The sequence below is a fragment of the Papaver somniferum genome, chromosome 3, assembly GCF_003573695.1.
Source record: "Papaver somniferum cultivar HN1 chromosome 3, ASM357369v1, whole genome shotgun sequence".
In the NCBI taxonomy this organism is placed as follows: domain Eukaryota; kingdom Viridiplantae; phylum Streptophyta; class Magnoliopsida; order Ranunculales; family Papaveraceae; genus Papaver; species Papaver somniferum.
The window spans coordinates 126,308,384-126,329,262 of NC_039360.1; the positions used below are offsets into that span (position 1 = coordinate 126,308,384).

The 20,879-nt window shown below is 36.5% G+C and overlaps 2 protein-coding genes across 2 annotated transcripts; one reads left to right on the plus strand and one right to left on the minus strand.

Annotated features, from left to right (window-relative positions):
- The first annotated feature begins 12,014 nt into the window (after positions 1-12,014).
- LOC113357306 (exosome complex component RRP4 homolog) lies at positions 12,015-16,316 on the plus strand. Its single transcript, XM_026600673.1, has 7 exons — positions 12,015-12,293; positions 12,483-12,584; positions 12,705-12,750; positions 14,460-14,549; positions 14,646-14,711; positions 15,099-15,167; positions 15,670-16,316. The coding sequence occupies exons 1-7, from the start codon at positions 12,124-12,126 to the stop codon at positions 16,120-16,122; spliced, it is 996 nt and encodes a 331-aa protein (XP_026456458.1). The 5' UTR covers positions 12,015-12,123; the 3' UTR covers positions 16,123-16,316.
- Positions 16,317-17,918: 1,602 nt separating this feature from the next.
- LOC113361609 lies at positions 17,919-19,756 on the minus strand. The gene is made up of 3 exons (XM_026604799.1): positions 19,198-19,756; positions 18,699-18,722; positions 17,919-18,518 (listed from the first exon to the last, which is right to left on the minus strand). The coding sequence occupies exons 1-3, from the start codon at positions 19,421-19,423 to the stop codon at positions 18,217-18,219; spliced, it is 552 nt and encodes a 183-aa protein (XP_026460584.1). The 5' UTR covers positions 19,424-19,756; the 3' UTR covers positions 17,919-18,216.
- Positions 19,757-20,879: the final 1,123 nt, after the last annotated feature.

Sequence of the window (20,879 nt, forward strand, 5' to 3'; positions counted from 1 at the left end):
GTCCGTGAATTTTTAACAGTTCTGTTAGAGCTTGCTCGGTCGAAATCGCATGCGTTACTATCTCAAGCATGTTTGTCAATGTTAGTGATCAAAACTATAAGTCTTGATTTCTAGTCTACTTATAGATGTCTCGGCTAGGACATAGATTGTGTAGCTGAGCCTTAGACTTCACGGCGTTCATCATTTGAAGATGAAGAACTAATAAGGAGAGCTTGTGGAACTTCATCAACAAAAGGTATGTGGAGACTGAAACTCATCTATCACTTGGAAAGTCTATTTCTATTCTATATCCTATATTGAGACATAAGTCGTGTTACGATATAGTTTTTATTATACACATTTGAGATTTCGAGCTGAGTTTAACTCGCTTACATATTTTCTCGGAATATGTGTTGGCAAGCTTTCGCTTCGACCAAGTTCATCTTATATTCTTGACGCAATTCAAAAGGTGATCATGTGAAAATTGTCGAGCAACATCTTACATGGTCTGTGTGATACAATCATTTGGTGTAAACTTGGAATGTTTCGTTATGATTATTTCAATAACTTGAAAATTTCTTTGATGCTAATAGTGTGAAAACGGATATTATCATCCTCTAAGATAGTTTCAATGATTCAAATAAGAGTTTAGAACACTTAACCGTTATTGGATATGACATGTTGTGTACTCTTGCACATATGTAATCCATGTCCATAGTATGCGTACCCGTTGGCTTGAGAAATCCGGGAACCTAGGTATGTGTACCCGTTCGCATATTGGCGTAAGGCTCATGTCCGAATATTTCTGCTGGGATTGGAAGTACGCGTACCCGTTTGCGTACTGGCGAAACCCAATCTTGGTCTGGGTATTTCAAGTATGCGTACCCGTTTGCACACTGGAAGGTTAAAGTTTTGTGTACATGAGCACAAACATTTATATAATAAGGAATGCAATATTTGCAAGGCTATAATGTTCATAAATTGATTCGAGTGAATTAAACCGATTTTGCTTCAATTGTGTTCTTGTATACTTCTATGCTAGTATAACAATTAAACAACTCTTTAACTAGTTTCATTTGAACTAGTTATGGTTAAGATGAATAAGGTTGATATGAGAGTGATCATATGGCTAACCTCGGTTAACTATTATTGAACCAACATGGTGTACACGTTTAGGTACGGTTACATAAACCTAAATGAGAGTACATTTCATTTGTGTGTAACAAGCTAAGTTCGATCTAACGGTTGAAAGATATTAGCTTGGTTGAATCAAGTTTTTCATTTAACAGTGAATATTAAATGCTTTGTTACCAAGGTAACTTAGATTGCAAACCCTGATTTGAAAACTATATAAAGGAGAACTCTAGCAACTGGGAAACCTAATCCCCACACTTCTGTGTGTTACTAGTTGCATAACTAGAGTCGATTCTCCTTTAACCTTAGGTTTCTCTCGAGACCCTGTAGGTTAATGACTTGAAGACTTCATTGGGATTGTGAAGCCATACCCAACTATTTTCTCTGTAGTTGCGTGATCTGATCTTGTTGTTTCTATCGTGTTGAGTACAATTGGAATAATTGGCTCGAGATTAATATCTCCGATATGCAAGATAAAAAGTAATCACAAACACCTTCGTCTCATCGTTTGTGATTCCACAATATCTTGTTTCACTAGTCGATTAAGATTATTGTGAGGTGATTGATAATACTAGGCTGTTCTTCGGGAATATAAGACTGGTTTATCAATTGGTTCCTATTCACCTTGATTTATCAAAAGAACGAACAAAAACTTATAGGTATTTCTATGGGAGACAGATTTATCTATTCCAATAGACTTTTCTGTGCGAGACAATTTTTTTATCAAGTCTTCGACTTTAGGTCGTATAAACTCTTGGTTGTGGGTGAGATCAGCTAAGGGAATCAAGTGTGTATTATCCTGATGGGATCAGATACGTAAGGAACGCAACTGTACCTTGAATCAGTGTGAGATTGATTAGGGTTCAACTACAGTCCAGTCCGAAGTTCATTGCTAGTATGCTAGTGTCTGTAGCGGCTTAATATAGTATGGTGTTCAAAGCTGGACTAGGTCCCGGGGTTTTTCTGCATTTGTGGTTTTCCTCGTTAAGAAAATTCTGGTGTCCGTGTTATTTCTTTTTCGCATTATATTTTGTTATATAATTGAAATATCACAGGTTGTGCGTTGAATCGATCAATTGGGAAATCCAACCTTTGGTTGTTGATTGAAATTGAGATCCTTGAACATTGGTCTTTGGTACCGTTCAAGTTACTACTCTTATATTCAAACGGGCTCACAAATTTCTGTTTGTAATTTCAGATTGAATTGAGAGATAGAGATATAAACTCTTTTATATATTTTTCTCTAGATTGAGTCTGACTGTCTAGTTGATTCTCTAGAAAGTATATTGGAGTGAGTCTTCTTATATTGCCAAACGAATTGTTGGTTGTGGTTGTTGTACCCCCGCATTTTCAATTGGTATCAGAGCAGGCAAACACGTTAAGACCTTATAAGTCTGTGTTTGTAGCGATCTGATGATGGAAAATATTGTCTCTGAAAATGCTTTACCAGAAATGGATAAACTCAACATCGAGCGTGTTCTAAAAACCATCTATAAGGTTGAGAATCCCGATTAAAAAAAACTCATCAATCTTCTTTGTCTCTAAAAACATCGGTTGAGAAGAAAAATTGATGGTCTTCATTGCGAAGTATATATTAAAAAATCCGAGCTTCGAGAACGTTTTGAAAAGGTAGTTGACCTCCAGAAGAATTTGGATGAACAAATCCGGATCAACTTTGATCTAGTTGCAGAAATTGCAAAGCTTAAGGTTTTGAAATATGTAAAGTCATCTTCAATGGTCTGAAATAAATTCTCTAACTCTTCCTTGAAGAATTGTCGTAAGTCAGGTGATAAGCGAGGTCTAGGCTTTGTGAAACCTGATAGTGCTCAGAATTTCTCGAACAAGGTTAATAGTGTTGGTACATGCTTGTTTTATGGTTCTCATGATCACTTTCAACATGTCTGTTTGCCTTTCAAGAAAAGATTAAAAGTTGTGTGTAATCTTCATAAGAAAGCTGTACAACTTTTGTCTACTCTTAAAAGACATTCAACACTAACAAGAAAGACAAATGTGGTTAGTAGTGCTAGTATGGGAGATTTTGCTCTAAATTCAACATCACCTTTTCAGTGGTTCCTTGATAGTGGATGTAGCAGGCATATGACTGGAGATCTCTCATGGTTTATCAACACAAGTGATTTTGATGGTGGACCTGTAACTTTTGGAGATGGAAGCTGCTGCTACATAAGCAAGAAGGGCACGATCAAATTACCTGGCGTTCCTGAAATACATGATGTCGTATACGTTAAAGGTGTGACTGCTAATCTTCTTTCTGTTAGTCAAATCTGTGACAAAGGCCATAAGGTTGTCTTCAATACTAATGGATGTGACATTGTCGACAAATCTGGAAAAGTGATTTTTCAAGGATCACGTGACAAAAATAACTATTATCTTTTAGATACTCAGTTCAATAATTGTTGCAATTTGACTAAGGTGGAATCTACTCACCTTTGGCATGAGCATTTTGGTCACATCAATTATCGTCTTCTAACTAAGATCATTAACAAAGAAATTGTTAGACGCATTCCCAAAATCAATGCTAAGGTTGAGGGTGTATGTGGTGCCTGTCAAAAGGGTAAACAGACGAAAGTTCCACACAAATCATCTCGAGATATTCTCACAATTCATATGGATTTCTTCGGCCCAATTCAACAATATACAGTGGTAGGAAAGAAGTATGCTTTGGTTATGGTGAATGATTACACCAGATTCACTTGGGTGGCATTTTTGGCTCACAAGAATGAAACACTTAGTGAGTTCAAGATTATTGTTAATAGAATCCAGAATGAACAGGGTCGCAAACTAAAGAAAATTAGAAGCGATCGTGGCACTGAATTCAAAGACACCAAATTATTTGAATACTGTGACTCTCTGGGAATTATTCAACAATACTCACCCTATTATTCCACAAGCAAATGGTGCGACAGAAAGGAAGAATACAAACATTCAGGAAATGGCAAGGGTAATGCTCCATAAGAAAAACTTACCGTTAAGGTTTTGGGGTGAGGCCGTCTTAACATCTTGCTACTTGATCAATCGTGTTTATTTACGGTCAAAGACCTTAAATACTCTCTATGAGTTGTGGTACGGTAAGAAACCCAACTTACACTATCTTAGAGTGTTTGGCAGTAAGTGCTACGTTCTAAAGGACCGTGAACAGAAAGGGAAATTTGATTCAAAAAATGATGAAGGTATTTTTCTTGGCTATGCATCTGACAGTCGTGGTTTCCGAGTGTTTAATCTCAGAACCCAAGTCATGATAGAATCTGCAAATGTTATCATTGATGATCTAAGTAATTTTTGTCATGATGACTCTCCTGCTGAATTGCCTCCAACCGAGACAATTGAGAAAATCAAAGAAACTTCAGAATCAGTCGAAGTTGTCCCAACGGTTGCTGATCCTGATGTCTCTAGTAATGAGGAAAAAAGTTCTAGTCAGCCTATTCGAGTGAATCAAACCGATTTTGCTTCAATTGTGTTCTTGTATACTTCTATGAGAATATATCAATTGAACAACTCATTAACTAGTTTCATTTGAGTCATTTGAACTAGCTATGGTTAAGATGAATAAGGTTGATATGAGAGTGATCATATGGCTAACCTCGATTAACTATTATTGAACCAACATGGTGTACACGTTTAGGTACGGTTACATAAACCTAAATGAGGGTACATTTCATTTGTGTGTAACAAGCTAAGTTCGATCTAAAGGTTGAAAGATATTAGCTTGGTTGAATCAGGTTTTTCATCTAACGGTGAATATTGAATGCTTTGTTACCAAGGTAACTTAGATTGCAAACCCTGATTTGAAAATTATATAAAGGAGAACTCTAACAACTGGGAAACCTAATCCCCACACTTCTGTGTGTTACCAGTTGCATAACTAGAGTCGATTCTCCTTTAACCTTAGGTTTCTCTCGAGACCCTCTAGGTTAACGACTTGAAGACTTCATTTGGATTGTGAAGCCATACCCAACTATGTTCTCTGTAGTTGCATGATCTGATCTTGATGTTTCTATCGTGTAGAGTACAATTGGAATAATTGGCTCGAGATTAATATCTCGATAGGCAAGATAAAAGGTAATCACAAACACCTTCGTCTCATCGTTTGTGATTCCACAATATCTTGTTTCGCTAGTCGATTAAGATTATTGTGAGATGATTGATAATACTAGGATGTTCTTCGGGAATATAAGACCGGTTTATCAATTGGTTCCTGTTCACCTTGATTTATTATAAGACGGAACAAAAACTCATAGGTATTTCTGTGGGAGACATATTTATCTATTCCAATAGGCTTTTCTGTGTGAGACAGATTTGTTTATCAAGTCTTCGACTTTGGTTCGTAGTAACTCTTGGTTGTGGGTGAGATCAGCTAAGGGAATAAGTGCGTAGTATCCTGTTGGGATCAGAGACCGAAGGAACGCAACTGTACCTTGAATCAGTGTGAGATTGATTAGGGTTCAACTACAGTCGAGTCCGAAGTTCATTGGTAGTAGGCTAGCGTCTGTAGCGGCTTAATACACTGTGGTGTTCACAGCTGGACCAAGTCCCGGGGTTTTTCTGCATTTGCGGTTTTCCTCGTTAACAAAATTCTGGTGTCTGTGTTATTTTTTTTATATTTTGTTATATAATTGAAATATCACAAGTTGTGCGTTGTATCGATCAATTAGGAAATTCAACCTTTGGTTGTTGATTGAAATTGATTGATCCTTGAACATTGGTCATTGATACCGTTCAAGTTACTACTCTTATATTCAACCGGGCTCGCAAATTTCTGTTTGTTGATTGCAGATTGAATTGAGAGATAGAGATATAAATTCATGTATATACTTTTCTCTAGTTTGAGTCTGACTGTCTAATTGATTCTTAGTGTATTGGAGTAAGTCCTCTCAGATTGCAAACGAATTGTTGGGTGTGGTTATTATACCCCCGCATTTTCAAGTTCATTTTCAAAGTAGTAGATGGTGGTGTTATATGTCTCAGATGCAACCGTTTTGATAAGTATGTTGAGTTAGGAAGATACTTCTCAAATATTAGTTTCAAATTCAAAAAATTTAATCACAATGCGAGAAAACATTGACCTGGCTAAAAAATTGAAGTTTGAACCAAACCAAATTAAAAGACCATCAAGTGGCACCATGATTCACATGTCAATAAAGATGATAGATCGATCAAAGTTCTATCCCGAAAAACACACCGGGTGGGATAAGAAATGACCCTACTTCTACCTATTGATGATCCGAATGTTGAGAGGGCTGTGATCGTCCGTTGATTACCCTCTCTGGATATTTTACGGTACAAAATCAGGGTGAGTATAGAATCACTCTTCACATGTTTCCTCCTCCTCCCTTGAAAGAGGTAGGGATTTGACTCCTAAACCTTATAACTGCTAGTCAAGAAAACATAACACAGTCTGACTAAGTTTGCCTATCCAAGTGGCAGTCTAGATGTTACGGGGAATCAAAGTCCGGTCGAGATGTTTTACATTACCCTCTCTCAGATAAAACTATTCAGTTTTTCGACACAGTTGTTTTTCTTTCCTCTCTTTTCTTAATAAAGCAAAAGCAATCCTGGAGGAGATGAGGCCTGGTGTCATGGAAGATAGGGTTTATACTAATCGAATTACTACTAATCTTGTTGAAGGTAATAATATCATTCGTATATTCAACTTTACTTCAGGGTTTCTTGAAAAAATGGGGAAAGAAATTTGTTCGATCTCTCAAAATTCATTGGATGAAAATCATAAAAGCGGAACAGGTTTGGATCTCCAAATTTCTTTTAGTTTATTGGGTTTTTGTTTGTTTGTTGCCATTACGACTTTTGAGTGTTTATCCTTTATAATTAATTCTGAAGAAATTTGTTTCTCTGGAAAAAAAAAGAACCCATTTTTGAAAACTAACTTGGTGTGATGGGTTGTCTTCACTCTTCAGTTGCAGATTGACCATCAATGTGTTTTTAAAAGGAACACAGAGAACTATCTAGGGTTTAATTTGCAGTTTATGATATGGTGATTAGCAGCAGCAATTTAGATTCGTTTCTTTTATAGCTTGAATTCAATCATGCATGTCTTTCAATATCACGTTTCATTAGTTTGTTCTCCGAACTCATGCATTTTAATATACATCTCCTATTTCGCAGTTCTTATTGAATTGGTTTCTATTCAAATCATTTCGAACTGTTGTAGCAGTAACGAAGTTTTTCAGCTCTTATGGAGATCCCTTCGCACCTATGAGATTACCATATCCCCTTTGTAAGTTTTGATCACATATGATATTCTACATCTTTTCAGCTCTTACAGCTCTTAGTCATTTGGGATTTGATTCATCATCCTGATCCTTGCTCCATGATGTGCAGCTCATCTTAGGGTTAACCAGGCATCGGTTTTATCCTTTATCTGCTTCTTTGGAGGTCAGGTCGTACCGCTCAGTCATAATTTGTACCTTATGTAAGTTTACATTCTCTTTTACATCAAATTCAGTGGGTTTATTTTTGTTATTTTCTCATATGCTCGCCAAAATTGTGGGTTCTACTTCTATACTTTGCCAAATTTAGTCTTTCTTCTCCATCTAAATTATTTCGTGCATGTAAGAGCTTAGAAGAGCCATTCTGATGCCCTTGAAACGAATTTATGTGCCGTTATCCTCAATAAAGTAATCAGTAACCCCTATTGTGAAGTCCCTTGAATTGAATTCATGTGCCGTTATCCTCAATAAAGTAATCAGTAACCCCTATTGTGAAATCCCAATTTTAGTCGGTACGTCCAAATCATACAATCCATTTTCTGTTTTGGTTTCAAATATTCAAGCTTTCTTAGGCGGCCCCTTTTAACATTCCTCTTTGTACATTGTAGGTAGAATAAAAAACCATTTCTATAATTGCCCCCTTACATATGGGACTTGATCAAAACCACTACACTTCCTAGAATCTATTCCTCATAATGTCCGCCTCTCTATTATTTCTTGATAAAACCGTTGTTTTTCTTTGGTAACTTTACAAATAATTGATAATACAAACATGTGTATGATCATTTTTACCCCGAGGGTGACATTAGGAAACAGTACTCAGAGGTATTCAGGTACGGAAAACTTCATGCATACGATGCGATTAAATTTCATAGAGTTAAGCAATGTTTTTGCTTCATTATAGGTTCTGCTAGAATTCCTGATTAATGTTTTTGAATCATTAGTCTCCAGTTTCTGTATTCTTAATGATTTGGTTGCAATCCAAGCCATTTCGGAATGGAGAGGCTATGTCAAAATTTACATTTTCTTAGAACATTTGACTTCCATCAAATTCAGTTGCTTTATTTTTCTACTTTTCTGGTGTGCTTGCTCATTTCGGTTGGTGTTACAGGGTTGTTAATGGAGCTTCTAAGCAGCATGGGAGTTTTAGAAGTTGAAGCCGATGCAGATAATTGAGCGGATAAAAGGGAAACGAAAATACATAGTAAGTCGTTCTCTAGCCCTTATTTGTTTGTCATGTACAATAAATTACGTCTTATAAAACTGCCATTAGTCTTTCTTTATGGTGCTGTAATACTTTTAGTCTTTTACACAGACCAAGAATCACAACATAAATAAGAATCTGATCTTGATGCTTTTACCAATACTAAAACAACTGATATAGTACAATCATTAGTCGAAGCATCAATACCATTAAAATTACATAGAAAGATCGTGATTTGAAAGAAAGACTTTGCTTGGAAGTTACAAACTGAGAGATCTGAGTTTAAGTACTGTGATTATAGGTAGTTGTGGATTTGGTTCTTCTAGGAGTATCGATAAAGGTAGACTTGGTAGTTTTAGTGATTATTGTGTGCATCATTATATGTTTGTCCTGTTGTTGTTGTTAAGTTTCCAGATGACAAAGAATCAGGAAACGGGGATGAAGAAACTCAAAGGTGTCCCCTTTGGTAAATGAGGTTAAGCTTCATCGTGTACTCGAGGAAAATCAGGATCATGATGTCTCTAAGGAACAGACAGCTCAAAGCCTTTCCTTCTTAGGTATCTGTTTCCATCTCTAATATCTCTTTTAAGGTTTTGGGTTTAATTTTTTAGTTCTAGATGAAATGATTACGAGGAATCTGATTTTGAGTTGATTCTGTAAACTGAGGATGAAAGTTATATTAAATAGATCGGAATTGGTTCCAATTTCCCAAGTGGTTGTTAGTATAGAAAATAAATATACAGGGGAAGGTCCGCATTTTCTGTCTCTGTGTACCTTTTTAAATGAAAGTTACTGTTAATACACCATCTTGACACTAAAGCTCTATATACTTACTGGTATCTGGTGACGATTGTCGATTGGCTTGACGAATTAAAATGCCTTGTTTTCCTGTTTGGTTGTGGGAGTCATACTTCCTTTTTCGAAAATGTAGATGTGTCCTAAATGAGGGAATTTTTTTGCATTCGTGATTTTAGTTTGCAAAGGCTAGATTAGTTGTTCCAATCCATATAAGGTTGCGCAAGCTTTATGCAATTCGTGCCCCCTTTAGACTGTATTATGTTTAATGATGTGGATATGAGATGCTGGACAATGTGAGTTTGTGATAGCCTAAGCTAATGCAGTTTGTACCCAATTTGTTAGATATGGAAATCAAGTTGTTGAGTTAGTTTGTTTAGTAAATTACTAAATTTTAAAAAATATGCCTGACTTTTGTTACGTTACTATATCACAATGAAGTGCTCTTTGATTTGGGAATGGGTATTTACTAATACACCCAGTTAATGCATGAACAATCCAGTTTATTGATTAATTATGGGTAGTAAATTCACAGTATATCTATTGAGAAATGACATCTTATATTTAAACATCAAGTTCCTCCGTATATATGTCTGCAAACTTCCAACTGTTAATAGGATCTAATAATTATTTTAAAGGCCAAATCTGTAGTTCCGTATGCAGTACACATTAACACTATTGGTTTATTTCATAGCATCCTATATGTGCCTGAGGAAATTGTTTTAATGGTGCTTTATCAGCTTATATTATTGGTTTCAACTTTTAATGTCAAGATTGGTCGAAGTAACTATAATTCTTCGTAAAATATATTTGAATGATCAAATTTCACTGCTAAGCAGCCAGGGAAACAAAAAAACTACTCAAAGAAGTAACCTTATACCATAAGCCATAAGGCGTTGTGAATTAGTTGTATATGTGGATGCTGGGGCCTGGGAGGCTCTTTGCTGAACACAAAAATAACAAACAATACATTTGGTATTGTTGTAATTTGCAAATGAACTGGGTGATTTATGTGTAAATTTTTTGAAGAAACAAATTTGTCATAGTTTTAGTTACATTTTCTTGCATTTTTCCTTTCTGTTTCAGCTTTGCTATGTTGAACGGAATTACTTGGTAAGATGCAACCAAAAGACCCAGCTGATAATGCAAATATGGATTCAACTGCTTCGTTGGATTCAACACCACTGAGATTGTGCAAGATTTTTATTACTGAGACAGAAAAATAAAGTTGGGGTGCATAATGCTTCAGATCAGATCGAACTATTTAAGGTCATATTCTTGGTTCGTCAGAAAAGTTCAGGTAAATGAACTTGAAACCTGTATTGTCTACTAAATTATCTATCAACCTATCTTAGTTAATATAATATTTTTAGGCTTTGCTTAGTTGTTGTATATCAAGTATATTGTGGGAAGCAATTTTACATCGGTGTACATAAGAAGGTATGTACTAATTGAGTAATTGTGGTTTTGGTTTCCATGGGCAAATGCACGCTTATTGATAGTATGGAGTCGGCCCGGTAACTATGATTTTATCTACAGTGGTCAAGCAAAAAAAAAAACCGTGAATAACTAAGCTGGTAAGAGGGGGTGTGTCTCATTTTTAATCCGGCGATAGTACATGCGCTGCAGCCTATTTGGATGGAAAAGTATAGAACGTGAATATTTGCAAGGCAAAAAAAAAGAATAGTTTACAAGGCAAGGATTAACAGCTAGCCATAGACTAAGGCATCAATAATAGTTCATGCACAAAAAATTGCAAATGTGTCACAAAAACTAAAGTTAACATCCTAACATTAATATCTCAACAACATGTTTTTATGCCAGGTAATAACAACCAAGATAAATTGTTTACTGAATTTGTCTTGGTCTCTGAATTATTTTGTAGTACATGTTTTGATTTCATTGGCAAAATATTACTTACCCAACAGAGCATGTGGTTGGAACAGGTTCTTTTGGAATTGCCTACCACCTCAGGTGAAGTTGCATTTTTGTTTTAGAAGACGAATGAGAAGGAGAAGCAGATCATCCTGAAGTTTCAATTCCATGTTAGCCATGGATGTGCGACGCAGTGGTCTAACTCCACATTAGAAGGTTGTAAAATGTTATTAGGGTCGGATAACGTTGATTTAGAAGTCAGGGTTGTGCTATAATTCGCCAGTGTTAGGCTTCTAAGGTATCATTAATTGTGTTTCTTATTATCATTTTTTATGTTAGTGTATAGCTAAATAATCGATGAAACTGAACATTAGCTAATACAAGTTAGAAATTTTGTCGGCATATAGTTTCTTCCACATAGGTGGTTTCTACGCATAACATGCATGTGTGCCCAGAATCTATTTTGTGTTTGCCGGTTTACGAAAATTGCATCACTGTATCAAAAAGCTCAAGTTACTTCCTCAATGTGCTGATATCCTTGGAATCTTAAAAAAAAAAATTCAATTTAGCTTTCGTAGCTTAGGTCCAAGTTTTGAATTTGTTCGATGATTTAGTTCAGACCATGTAATTTATTCACAAAACTTGTCAGCTAACCAAGAAATCTAGTGCCGTTGCTAACATTATAGAAGAGTCGAATGATATACTCCGACATATTTCCATGTCCGTGCCGTAACGGCACGGGTTAAGCCCTAATAGTATTTAACAAAAAAATAAATAAAAAATTACTTGACTCAAATCGTTCGCCCCTTCATTCATAAACCTACTCCATCTCCTGTAAAACCCTTGTTTTCTTCTTCCATTAAAACACGGTTGGCGTTTCTAAAGAGAGAAAAGATGAGAGACATGAAAGAGTTACAAGTATCGTTAAATCAAACACAGAAAGTCAGATTACAAACAGCTATTCAACAGCTTGAGAAATTAACAGCAAGACTTAGTAATTCAGCTGATGCTTCTGTAACTGTTGCTGAAACTATCCCTGGTAACCATGAAGAAGGTGTTCTCAAGTAAGTATAACTAAAACCCATCTCTTCAATATTTTCAAATTTGTTATTCTAATTTTTTGATGGGGTTTCTTTGTATTTAGGGTTTTGTTGTGACGAGCAAATGTTTGATGAAATTCCTCAATGAAGTGATATTGTTATTTTTACTGTGATTTTAATGGGTTTTTGTTTGTTTTGGGGGTATGAATGAAGGGGTCATGGAACATCTGAGGTTGATGGAGAAATAGTAGCAACTCTATGTGGAATTGTAGAGAAAGTTAACAAGCTTGTTTATGTTCGTACTTTAAGAGCTAGGTAAGCGTAAATAAAAGGCTTAATTTTCTCTCAAGTCTGGTGTACAAGATTGAACTAAAACCCTAGTTTTCATCAGACAATTTATGACAGTTTTCTAACTAGCTATATGTTTCACTACAGATACAAGCCAGAGACTGGAGATATAATTGTTGGTCGCGTCATTGAGGTATTGTTCAATTTGGATTTCACCAAATGCATTAACTAGTCTGGTTGTTTTACTGATGTTCTTCCCAAAGTGCTTAAGTATGGTTTTAAGAATGATTTATGTAAATAATAATTTTTCATTTAATCTGCATCTTTCCCCTGAATATGCATTTGCTCTAGCTGAAAACAACTTCACAAATTTGTTGTTCAAGAATTCCTCTGCTCATTTTTTGATGGTAATCCATATTAAGGTTGCAAAATAAAAATTAAGATACATTCATGGCAAATAATCCATATAAGACCTCCCAGATTTAGCTGTAAACATCTCATAGGATGAGCACATACTAGTAGTTGACATAGGATGAGCACATACCAGTAGTTGCCATCCTTGCAGGATCTTATTGAAGGAAACTAGGAGCATAAAACGCTTGTCTTGCAGGATCCTAGTCAAGGAAACTATGAGCATAAACCGTTTGGCCACAGCTCGCAGTGGATTTTGATTAAAAGTAAAACCTATTATGCGTGACAGTACGGCAGGGCGCAGGAGAGCGGGTTACAGCAGGACGAGGGGTGGGAGGATAGTCGATAGGATCGCAAAGATATTAAGAATAACCTAACCATGTTGGCCTCCTAATTCAGTTCCATTAGCCAGTGCCTCTTTTAGAGCAACTGCAATGGTGGGAGTATAACCAAAGACCAAAGAGGGAAAAAAAGACCAAAGTTTGGATTTAGTCCGTGTTGTGACACTCCGGTACAAGACTAAATTTGATGGAGCGTAGATATAATGTTCGTTTGATGAGGGGCGGTGGTATACTGCACGCCTGGATGGAGCGGAGGTATTATGCACGCCCGACAACGGGCGGAGACTTTACATGGGCCGGTTTTGGGGCGAACGTATAACATACGCCCCATAACGATACGGAGATATAGTGTTCGCCTTGTGGGGTAGTAGAAGTAGTCAAACTTCTAGAAATCGATATCTTTATGCAACCAATCAGGCTGACCTTGTTTACCTGTGGTGTTGTGAATGATGGATAATATACATGCACGCAATTTAGTTACTTGACAATGAAACATCTTTTTTATTTTAAGGATAAACTTCACAATCAAATATGGGATGCGTTGTATGCTCGATTATTAATGTTAGATGTGCGATTCCAAACAATTGGTGACAGGTGATGCCATGTAACCAACACCGACTAGGTTGGAGTTTACAACAGTCTCAATGGGGCGGTGTCTATATCAACGCCTGATGCCAGGCGTAAACTTCAGCAACGCCCAATCGGGCGTACATTTCAGCAACGCTCCATTGGGGCGTAGTTTATATGCACGCCTCTTCGTGGGACGAAGACTATACATGCGCTTCATGTCAAGCGTAGTTTATATAATCGCCCAATGACAAACGAACATTATACCACCGCTCGGCTATATTTGGTTTTAGTCTTGGTCCCAGACCAAATATAGTCTGGGATTTGGTTTTAGTCCGGCTTTTAGTCGATAATCTGTCCCGCTGTGTCTCGTTCTTTTACCAAATATATAGGTTTACTCGCCCACTGTGGTTGCTCTTAAAGCATCTGCACCAGGATCCATATTAATAACAAACTTTGGCACAGGGGGAATATCAGATGAAGACAACGTTTGTTTTTAAATAACATGCCTTTCCAAGAGATTGTTTTATCTGTATGCTTTGATTATATTGATGTTGTTTTTGTGGTTTAACATATGTTGTAGGTTGCTCCGAAGCGTTGGAGACTAGAAATTAATTTTAGTCAAGATGCAGTCTTAATGCTTTCATCGATGAATTTGCCTGATGGTATCCAGGTATATACAAGCGTTTCTCTACTTGTACTTTTGGGTTCTTGTATGGTTAAAGCATTGAGCTGATTTACTTGTCTGTTTTATTTTTTTGATTGGTAGAGAAGGAGAACAGCTACTGATGAACTCAATATGCGTTCCATTTTTGAGGAAAATGATGTCATCTGTGTAAGTCCATTACTTTTCTGAAATTCATCTCCGCAGGTTTTTCAAATATTGTAAGAAAAAGTACGTGAATCCATTTTGCCCTTGAGACTTGAGTTAAGCTTATCTGGGACATGTTGAAAATATGAAATGCTGTTTTGATGGGTACAACCTTTCGCAGCTAAACCGGTTGCTTTAAAAGGGTTTATGGGTTGGGAAGGTCGATAATCAAGTGTTTCCAGTTAGAATCAATCTGTTACTATTCAGAGTTGGACTTAAAAAATTGCGGGGAAGATAGTAGTAATTAAGATGTGTATTTCTCGTGGCATACTTTACCTTTTTGATAGCGGTTACATACTTCACCCTTCGTTCATGTGATGGATGATTAATTTTTCCCTTCGTTCTGTTTAGGCTGAAGTTCGTGGTTTCCAGCATGATGGGACTTTGCACCTTCAAGCAAGGAGTCAGAAGTATGGAAAGGTTAGCTTTGACTTATCATTTTGTATGTTAGTATTTTCAGCCATTTTCTCAATTCTTACGGATCAATGTTTGCTTCTCACAAATGTGTATAGGTTAGTTCGGGAAAACAACCTAATAACTGTAAATGCTCCGTAGCTGCTAGAACTAAACCATTTAATTATGAACCTCGGCTTTCATGCTGATTTATATATGCTAGAAAAAACCAATAAATATTGTCCACCATAACTTTTTGAACAAAAGTGATATGTAAGGATTTTGCCTCATTGTTTCTAAATATCATGGGTTAAGATTTGTTTGGGGATAGTATTAGAGGCTAGGACTCTGTTTTAGCTACCCGGGATCAAGGGCGTACACCCTAAGACTTTGACCGTATTTTTTTTCATCTGTTTCTGGGTTTGGTGACTTGGACATGGGTTTCATTTCTAGCCTGCCCCAACTTGTTTGGGACTAAAGGCTTGGTTATTGTTGTTTCTAAATATTATGTGGTTTTATTGTCATGCAGCTTGAGAAAGGTCAATTGCTTAGTGTGTCCTCTTATCTGGTGAAGAGACGAAAACAGCATTTCCACCACCTTCAAGACTATGGCATCGACTTGATTCTAGGATGCAATGGATTCATCTGGGTTGGTGAACATGTTGAAGTAAGAGACGACATGATAACTGATGATCAAGAGAATAAACCAGAGTTGAGCAAACCAAATTTCAAATCAATGAGTCTTGAAGAACAAGAACAAACTTACACTCCTCTAGAGACAAGGGAGAACATTTGTCGGATTGCTAATGCAATTCGGGTTTTAACTAGTCTGGGAATCACTCTCACTGTCGACGTTATCGTTGCGACAGTAGAAATGAGTAAAGCACTGTATTTTGATACCCATGAAATGGTTGGAGCAGAGTTTTATGTCCAAGTTGCAGAGAAGGAGGTCGAAAGAAGATCATCGGCAAAAAAAAAGTGACCATCTTTTGATTACATGTCTTAGAGCTTTGTTGTTAATTTGGAAGTAATTTGCTGGATCCTATATAAGATTTTTTTTAGAACTTAGAAAAATGGGTTTTGTTCATCTGTTGAGGGTGGAGAAGATATCTTTTGTACACTTGTGTTCTGTTCACAATTCCTATATTTTTGAAATTATTTCTTTTCAAGAATTAAGATTTAGGGGAAAAAAAAGCCTTTTGATCTCCTCTTTGCAGGGTGGCTCACATAGCCACACAATGTAACTAGGGGAAACTGGCATCTAATACGAGTTTCTGGGTTGATCCTGCTTACTAAGCTCCAGCATCCATTATGGAAGATATTTTGCTAGTACTCAGTAGTGTAGGACAAAGCACATCAAAGTGATCTAACGTTGGAGCTTAGTTGCAGTTTCTTGTGAAGTATGCAAGAGATTTCAAAGATAATGCAAGGGTTCAACCAATTTCAGCAGAAATCCGAGATGGCTATGAGAGATGTGCCAAACCAAGTTAGTCAATCGGCTAGTGATATAAATCAACTCAAGGCACAAGGGTCTGGAACTTGCAACTAAATTGGCACTATTCCGACTTATTCCGCTTTCTCTTCATGAAAATGTTCCTATCAAGTTTCTCATGATAATCTAGGAGGTGGTCCCTAAAAGAATTCAGCAATACATAGTTGATGACAACAGAAACTGGCAGAGCCAGTTCGCTAATTTGGCATCCGCTGCATTTGCAACCTCATTTATCCTGCAGTTGCGTGGTCATAAGAACAATCACGTCTAAGCCATTCCAATCACATTTTGAATGAAACATGCAAAACCCATAACTCAAACTAGAGAAAAACTTCCCACTTGCGGATTTCATATTCAATAGAAAGATCAAGAGATGCAAAACACTCTCCTCTCCCTCAAGCCATCTCAGCAACTCTGATGACAAAGTTTATGGACGCACTATCCACTATCCTAGCATCAGTAACCATAGTGAAGTGTCTCTCTTTCTCTCTTTCCTTCTCTGGTGGATCTACAAAGTTTGTTGTCGTGACAACTGTGAAGTGCCGTCACAGCCCCTGGCCATAGCTCGTGATAATGGAGCCATTGGCGTCCAACTGTGCATCGAAAGGTTTATAATTAACAGTATAAACATAACACCGAAAATGAAACAACAGCTTGGTTAAACAAACTTAATATGAACTTCATCAGCAGTGCACAATAGTGGAAGCTTAAGTTTATGTCACCTGCTCATTCAGATGAGAATGTAAATCAACTCCCTTGGCTGAAAGACGGGAAAGATCGTTTGGAGTCCCCTGCAGGTCCCAGAAATTAGATGAGAGAGCTCTTAAATCTCCCCACAAACTTTGAGCTACCATCCCGCAATCTGGAATCCTCTGCAATAGTATTAAGATTCCGTAAAAATCATGAATCAGGTTGTCTACACTAAGAAGTCTCGGCAACATAATAGCAGGACTTAAAATTTGAGCATCTACAAGAAGCGTAACTAAGAAAACACCTAAGCATGTAAACCAGGCAAAAGCATATAGACCTTTGAGGGCTTCCTAACAGAAACCTTCTTTTTAAGATTTCTTATTTCATGCATGTAGAGGACGTAAATATAAACCAGAAACAGCAAGAGCAAAACATGCATGTTCCTGCCAAGATCATGTTAATGTGACCCTTGTTTACCAGCCAAATCTCTTATAGGTCGGCTCACGTTGCAACACAACCTGATGAGGGTGAACTGGCATTTCTTTGGAAGTAGGAAATGAGATAAGGTTTTGGCTAACATAGCCTACAAATAACCATGAAAAGAATATGTTAACTGACAAGATTGTTCACTAAGAGCTAATTTCTCCCAAACCAGACACCTTAATGTAACAATATTTGCATTTATACAAAAAAAATCCAATCATAAATCTAGTGCTAACAAACATAGCAAACAAAAGATAAACAAAATTTTTCTGCTTCATATGCACAATATTTGTAGCCTATGAACGCAGAGGGGCATGTCTAAGGCAAAGACGTGGGGTGTTTAGACAGAATCAAAGAAATCTTGATTCAGAACATTCAATGATGCAGACCCTTCGTTTATAAATATCTTTTTCATAGATCCTTCCATCCATTTTCTCGTGCACGTGATTCCCATAATGCTGATTGCTTAAGCTCAGCTCTGAGCTGCGCTTCGGCCTTCTCTCTTGCTTCTTCACAAGTTTCAATGCCTACATTGCACTTCTCTGCTTCTTTTTGGTACTGAGAAGATGTTTTCCTTGCATCTGACACTAACGCTCTAGTATGTTTCATATTGTCGTCCATCACACCTTTTAGTAGGCTTAGTTCTTCAGAAAGTAAGTCTATTGAATCTTTCTTGATTTCTGAGTTCATTTCAGGATCATTTTTGCCGCAATCTACACAAAAAATAAATAAAATAAAAATAATGAATGAATGAAGGAAGGGAAAGTAATGCATTCGACGAAGTTTGAGTACTGAATCTTTGCATATGAAATAAACCATACTGTTCCCCCATCAGACAGGGACTTGGGAAAAGAAAGTTTTGTTTTCTATCGTTAAGAACAAGAATGACTTACCTAATAGCGAGTTATTGAGCAATCCTGCAAGAACAGGACACATTAAATGATATTAGCACAAAAACCAAACAAAGCCCAAGAAAAACACAAAAAAGGAAAAACAAAACTGTCTAAGCAAATAACTTAATCCGCTGGCCATGGAGAGTTCTATAGAATTCTGAAATCACTAATAATAACACAAAAAGAGTCTACACGATCTCAATTAACATGATGAACCTCCTCATACTTAGTCGATGCCTAATTATACTTAGTCGATGCCTAATTAATCAGTGTTAGCAAGTGCTAGAAACAGTATTGAAAGACAGTGAAACCTATACAAGGCAGAGAAGAGATACCGAATCTGTTCATAGGAACACCGACAGCTACAATGATAAGTACTGACCTTCAACAGAAAATGAATCATTTGTCCAAATACCATTTTGCTTATAAGAAAATCAAGATCATTTATCAACATTTCTAATAAATTACAGAATTGTTGATAGAAAAACAAGTTATATACCTGATGGCAAGGAGAAAAGAGCCTCTGAGGAACAATCACAAACACATGGAGGACATGAAAGTCGACGTGGTAAATTCTTCCCTCCTCTTGAACTCAAATTTAATGGATGTGTAATCAGATAACCAACCAAACATATACTCATCAAAAGCATAACAAGTCTTAATAATCCAGGATTACAAAACACTCCCCCCCTTGAATGTGATGAAGATGATTGATGATTATACATCTCTATATCAAAATCCAAAACTCAAAAAAAAAAAAAAAAAAAAAGTAATTAAGAATCAAAGAACTTAATTACTTAAGGACACCCATTTAAAGATCTGAATCAATGAGCAAAACCCAGAGTTTAAAAATCATTAATTATCCCGACATTGGTTGATCGACGAATAGTTTATAGTTTCTTCCTTGGGTTTTTTTTTTGTTGTTTAAATAAAAACAGTAAAATGATTTGGATTTAAATATTAAAAAGTTTGAAAAACTCAATCATTAAAACATGAAATCTTTAACTTTGGTTTTCTTCTTTAAAGCATTAAAGGAAAAAACCAGATCCCAAAAACTGTAGATTAGATTAGAGAGACTGTTATTTTAACTAATCGTAAAACTCGCTTGTTTTATGACTTTAGACTACAAGACGAGGTGTTAAAGGTGCCGAGTTCGAATCTTAGTGATCTCGGTATTTTAAATGGAGTTAAAACTAGTGACATGCCTTGTCAGGTAAAAATATTTGAGTAGAGCGTAATAAGTCAGCCCGGATTTTGCCTTGAATTAAAATCTTACAGTAAATTATATCAGGCAACATATACTAATCGCACATTAATCAGAAAGCTGGGGCAGAAGCCCCTCTCTACAAATTGACGAAATAGTGGTAGTAGCCCTAAAATGTGCAGAAAGTAGTAGCCCTTTAAAAAAAATGCGGCTTGGTTCCATACAGTTCATGTTTCAGCCTAGCAACATCCACTTCTGAAACAGGAAGCTTTTCTTCTCTGACCCACGCCTCTGCTTCGAACCCCCTTCTTCACGTTGTTGCAGCTCCAACACCTTATGACTAGTCTCGTATTCGGTAGTACCTTACCACCAAGAATGTGAATTAATTACTCGATACTAGCCTCTTCATTGTTTTGCTTGACATGATGATTTCCAAGAATATGACCAGGTAAATGTTGATGATGTAGAATTTGGGTAAGGGTCAAAGAAAAATGTGCCAATTTGTGCAATTGAACTGAAGACAGATAAAAAGTGAATTTGCATAGGTTCACAGTGATTTCATAAGGTAGAATTCAGAAACAAACTATTTCGTGACACACTGTCAACTGACTGACAGTTGAGAAAGTAAACACAGCCATCATCACTCTAAGAAAATGCAAACACCACGAGAAGAACGGTTGTAGAAGTTCTTCGTTCGAAACAAAAAGATAATTAGATAAGCAAAAGGAATAAGAAGATTCACCTAGAATAATAGACAGTTCAAATCATGAGAAAAAGACAAAGTGCCCTTGTGTCATGGTGAAGTATAAGTAGCATTACTTGCCATTCCCGTATTCATCTTCTTCTACTGTTGTTGCATATCAAAACACGCACCACACAAAAAAATAAAATAAAATCTGAAGATCAAGTGCGACTCCACGTGAGTGATGCCTGAAACTGAAATTCAAAATTTGAAGTTTTTTCTTTTAAAAAAATTT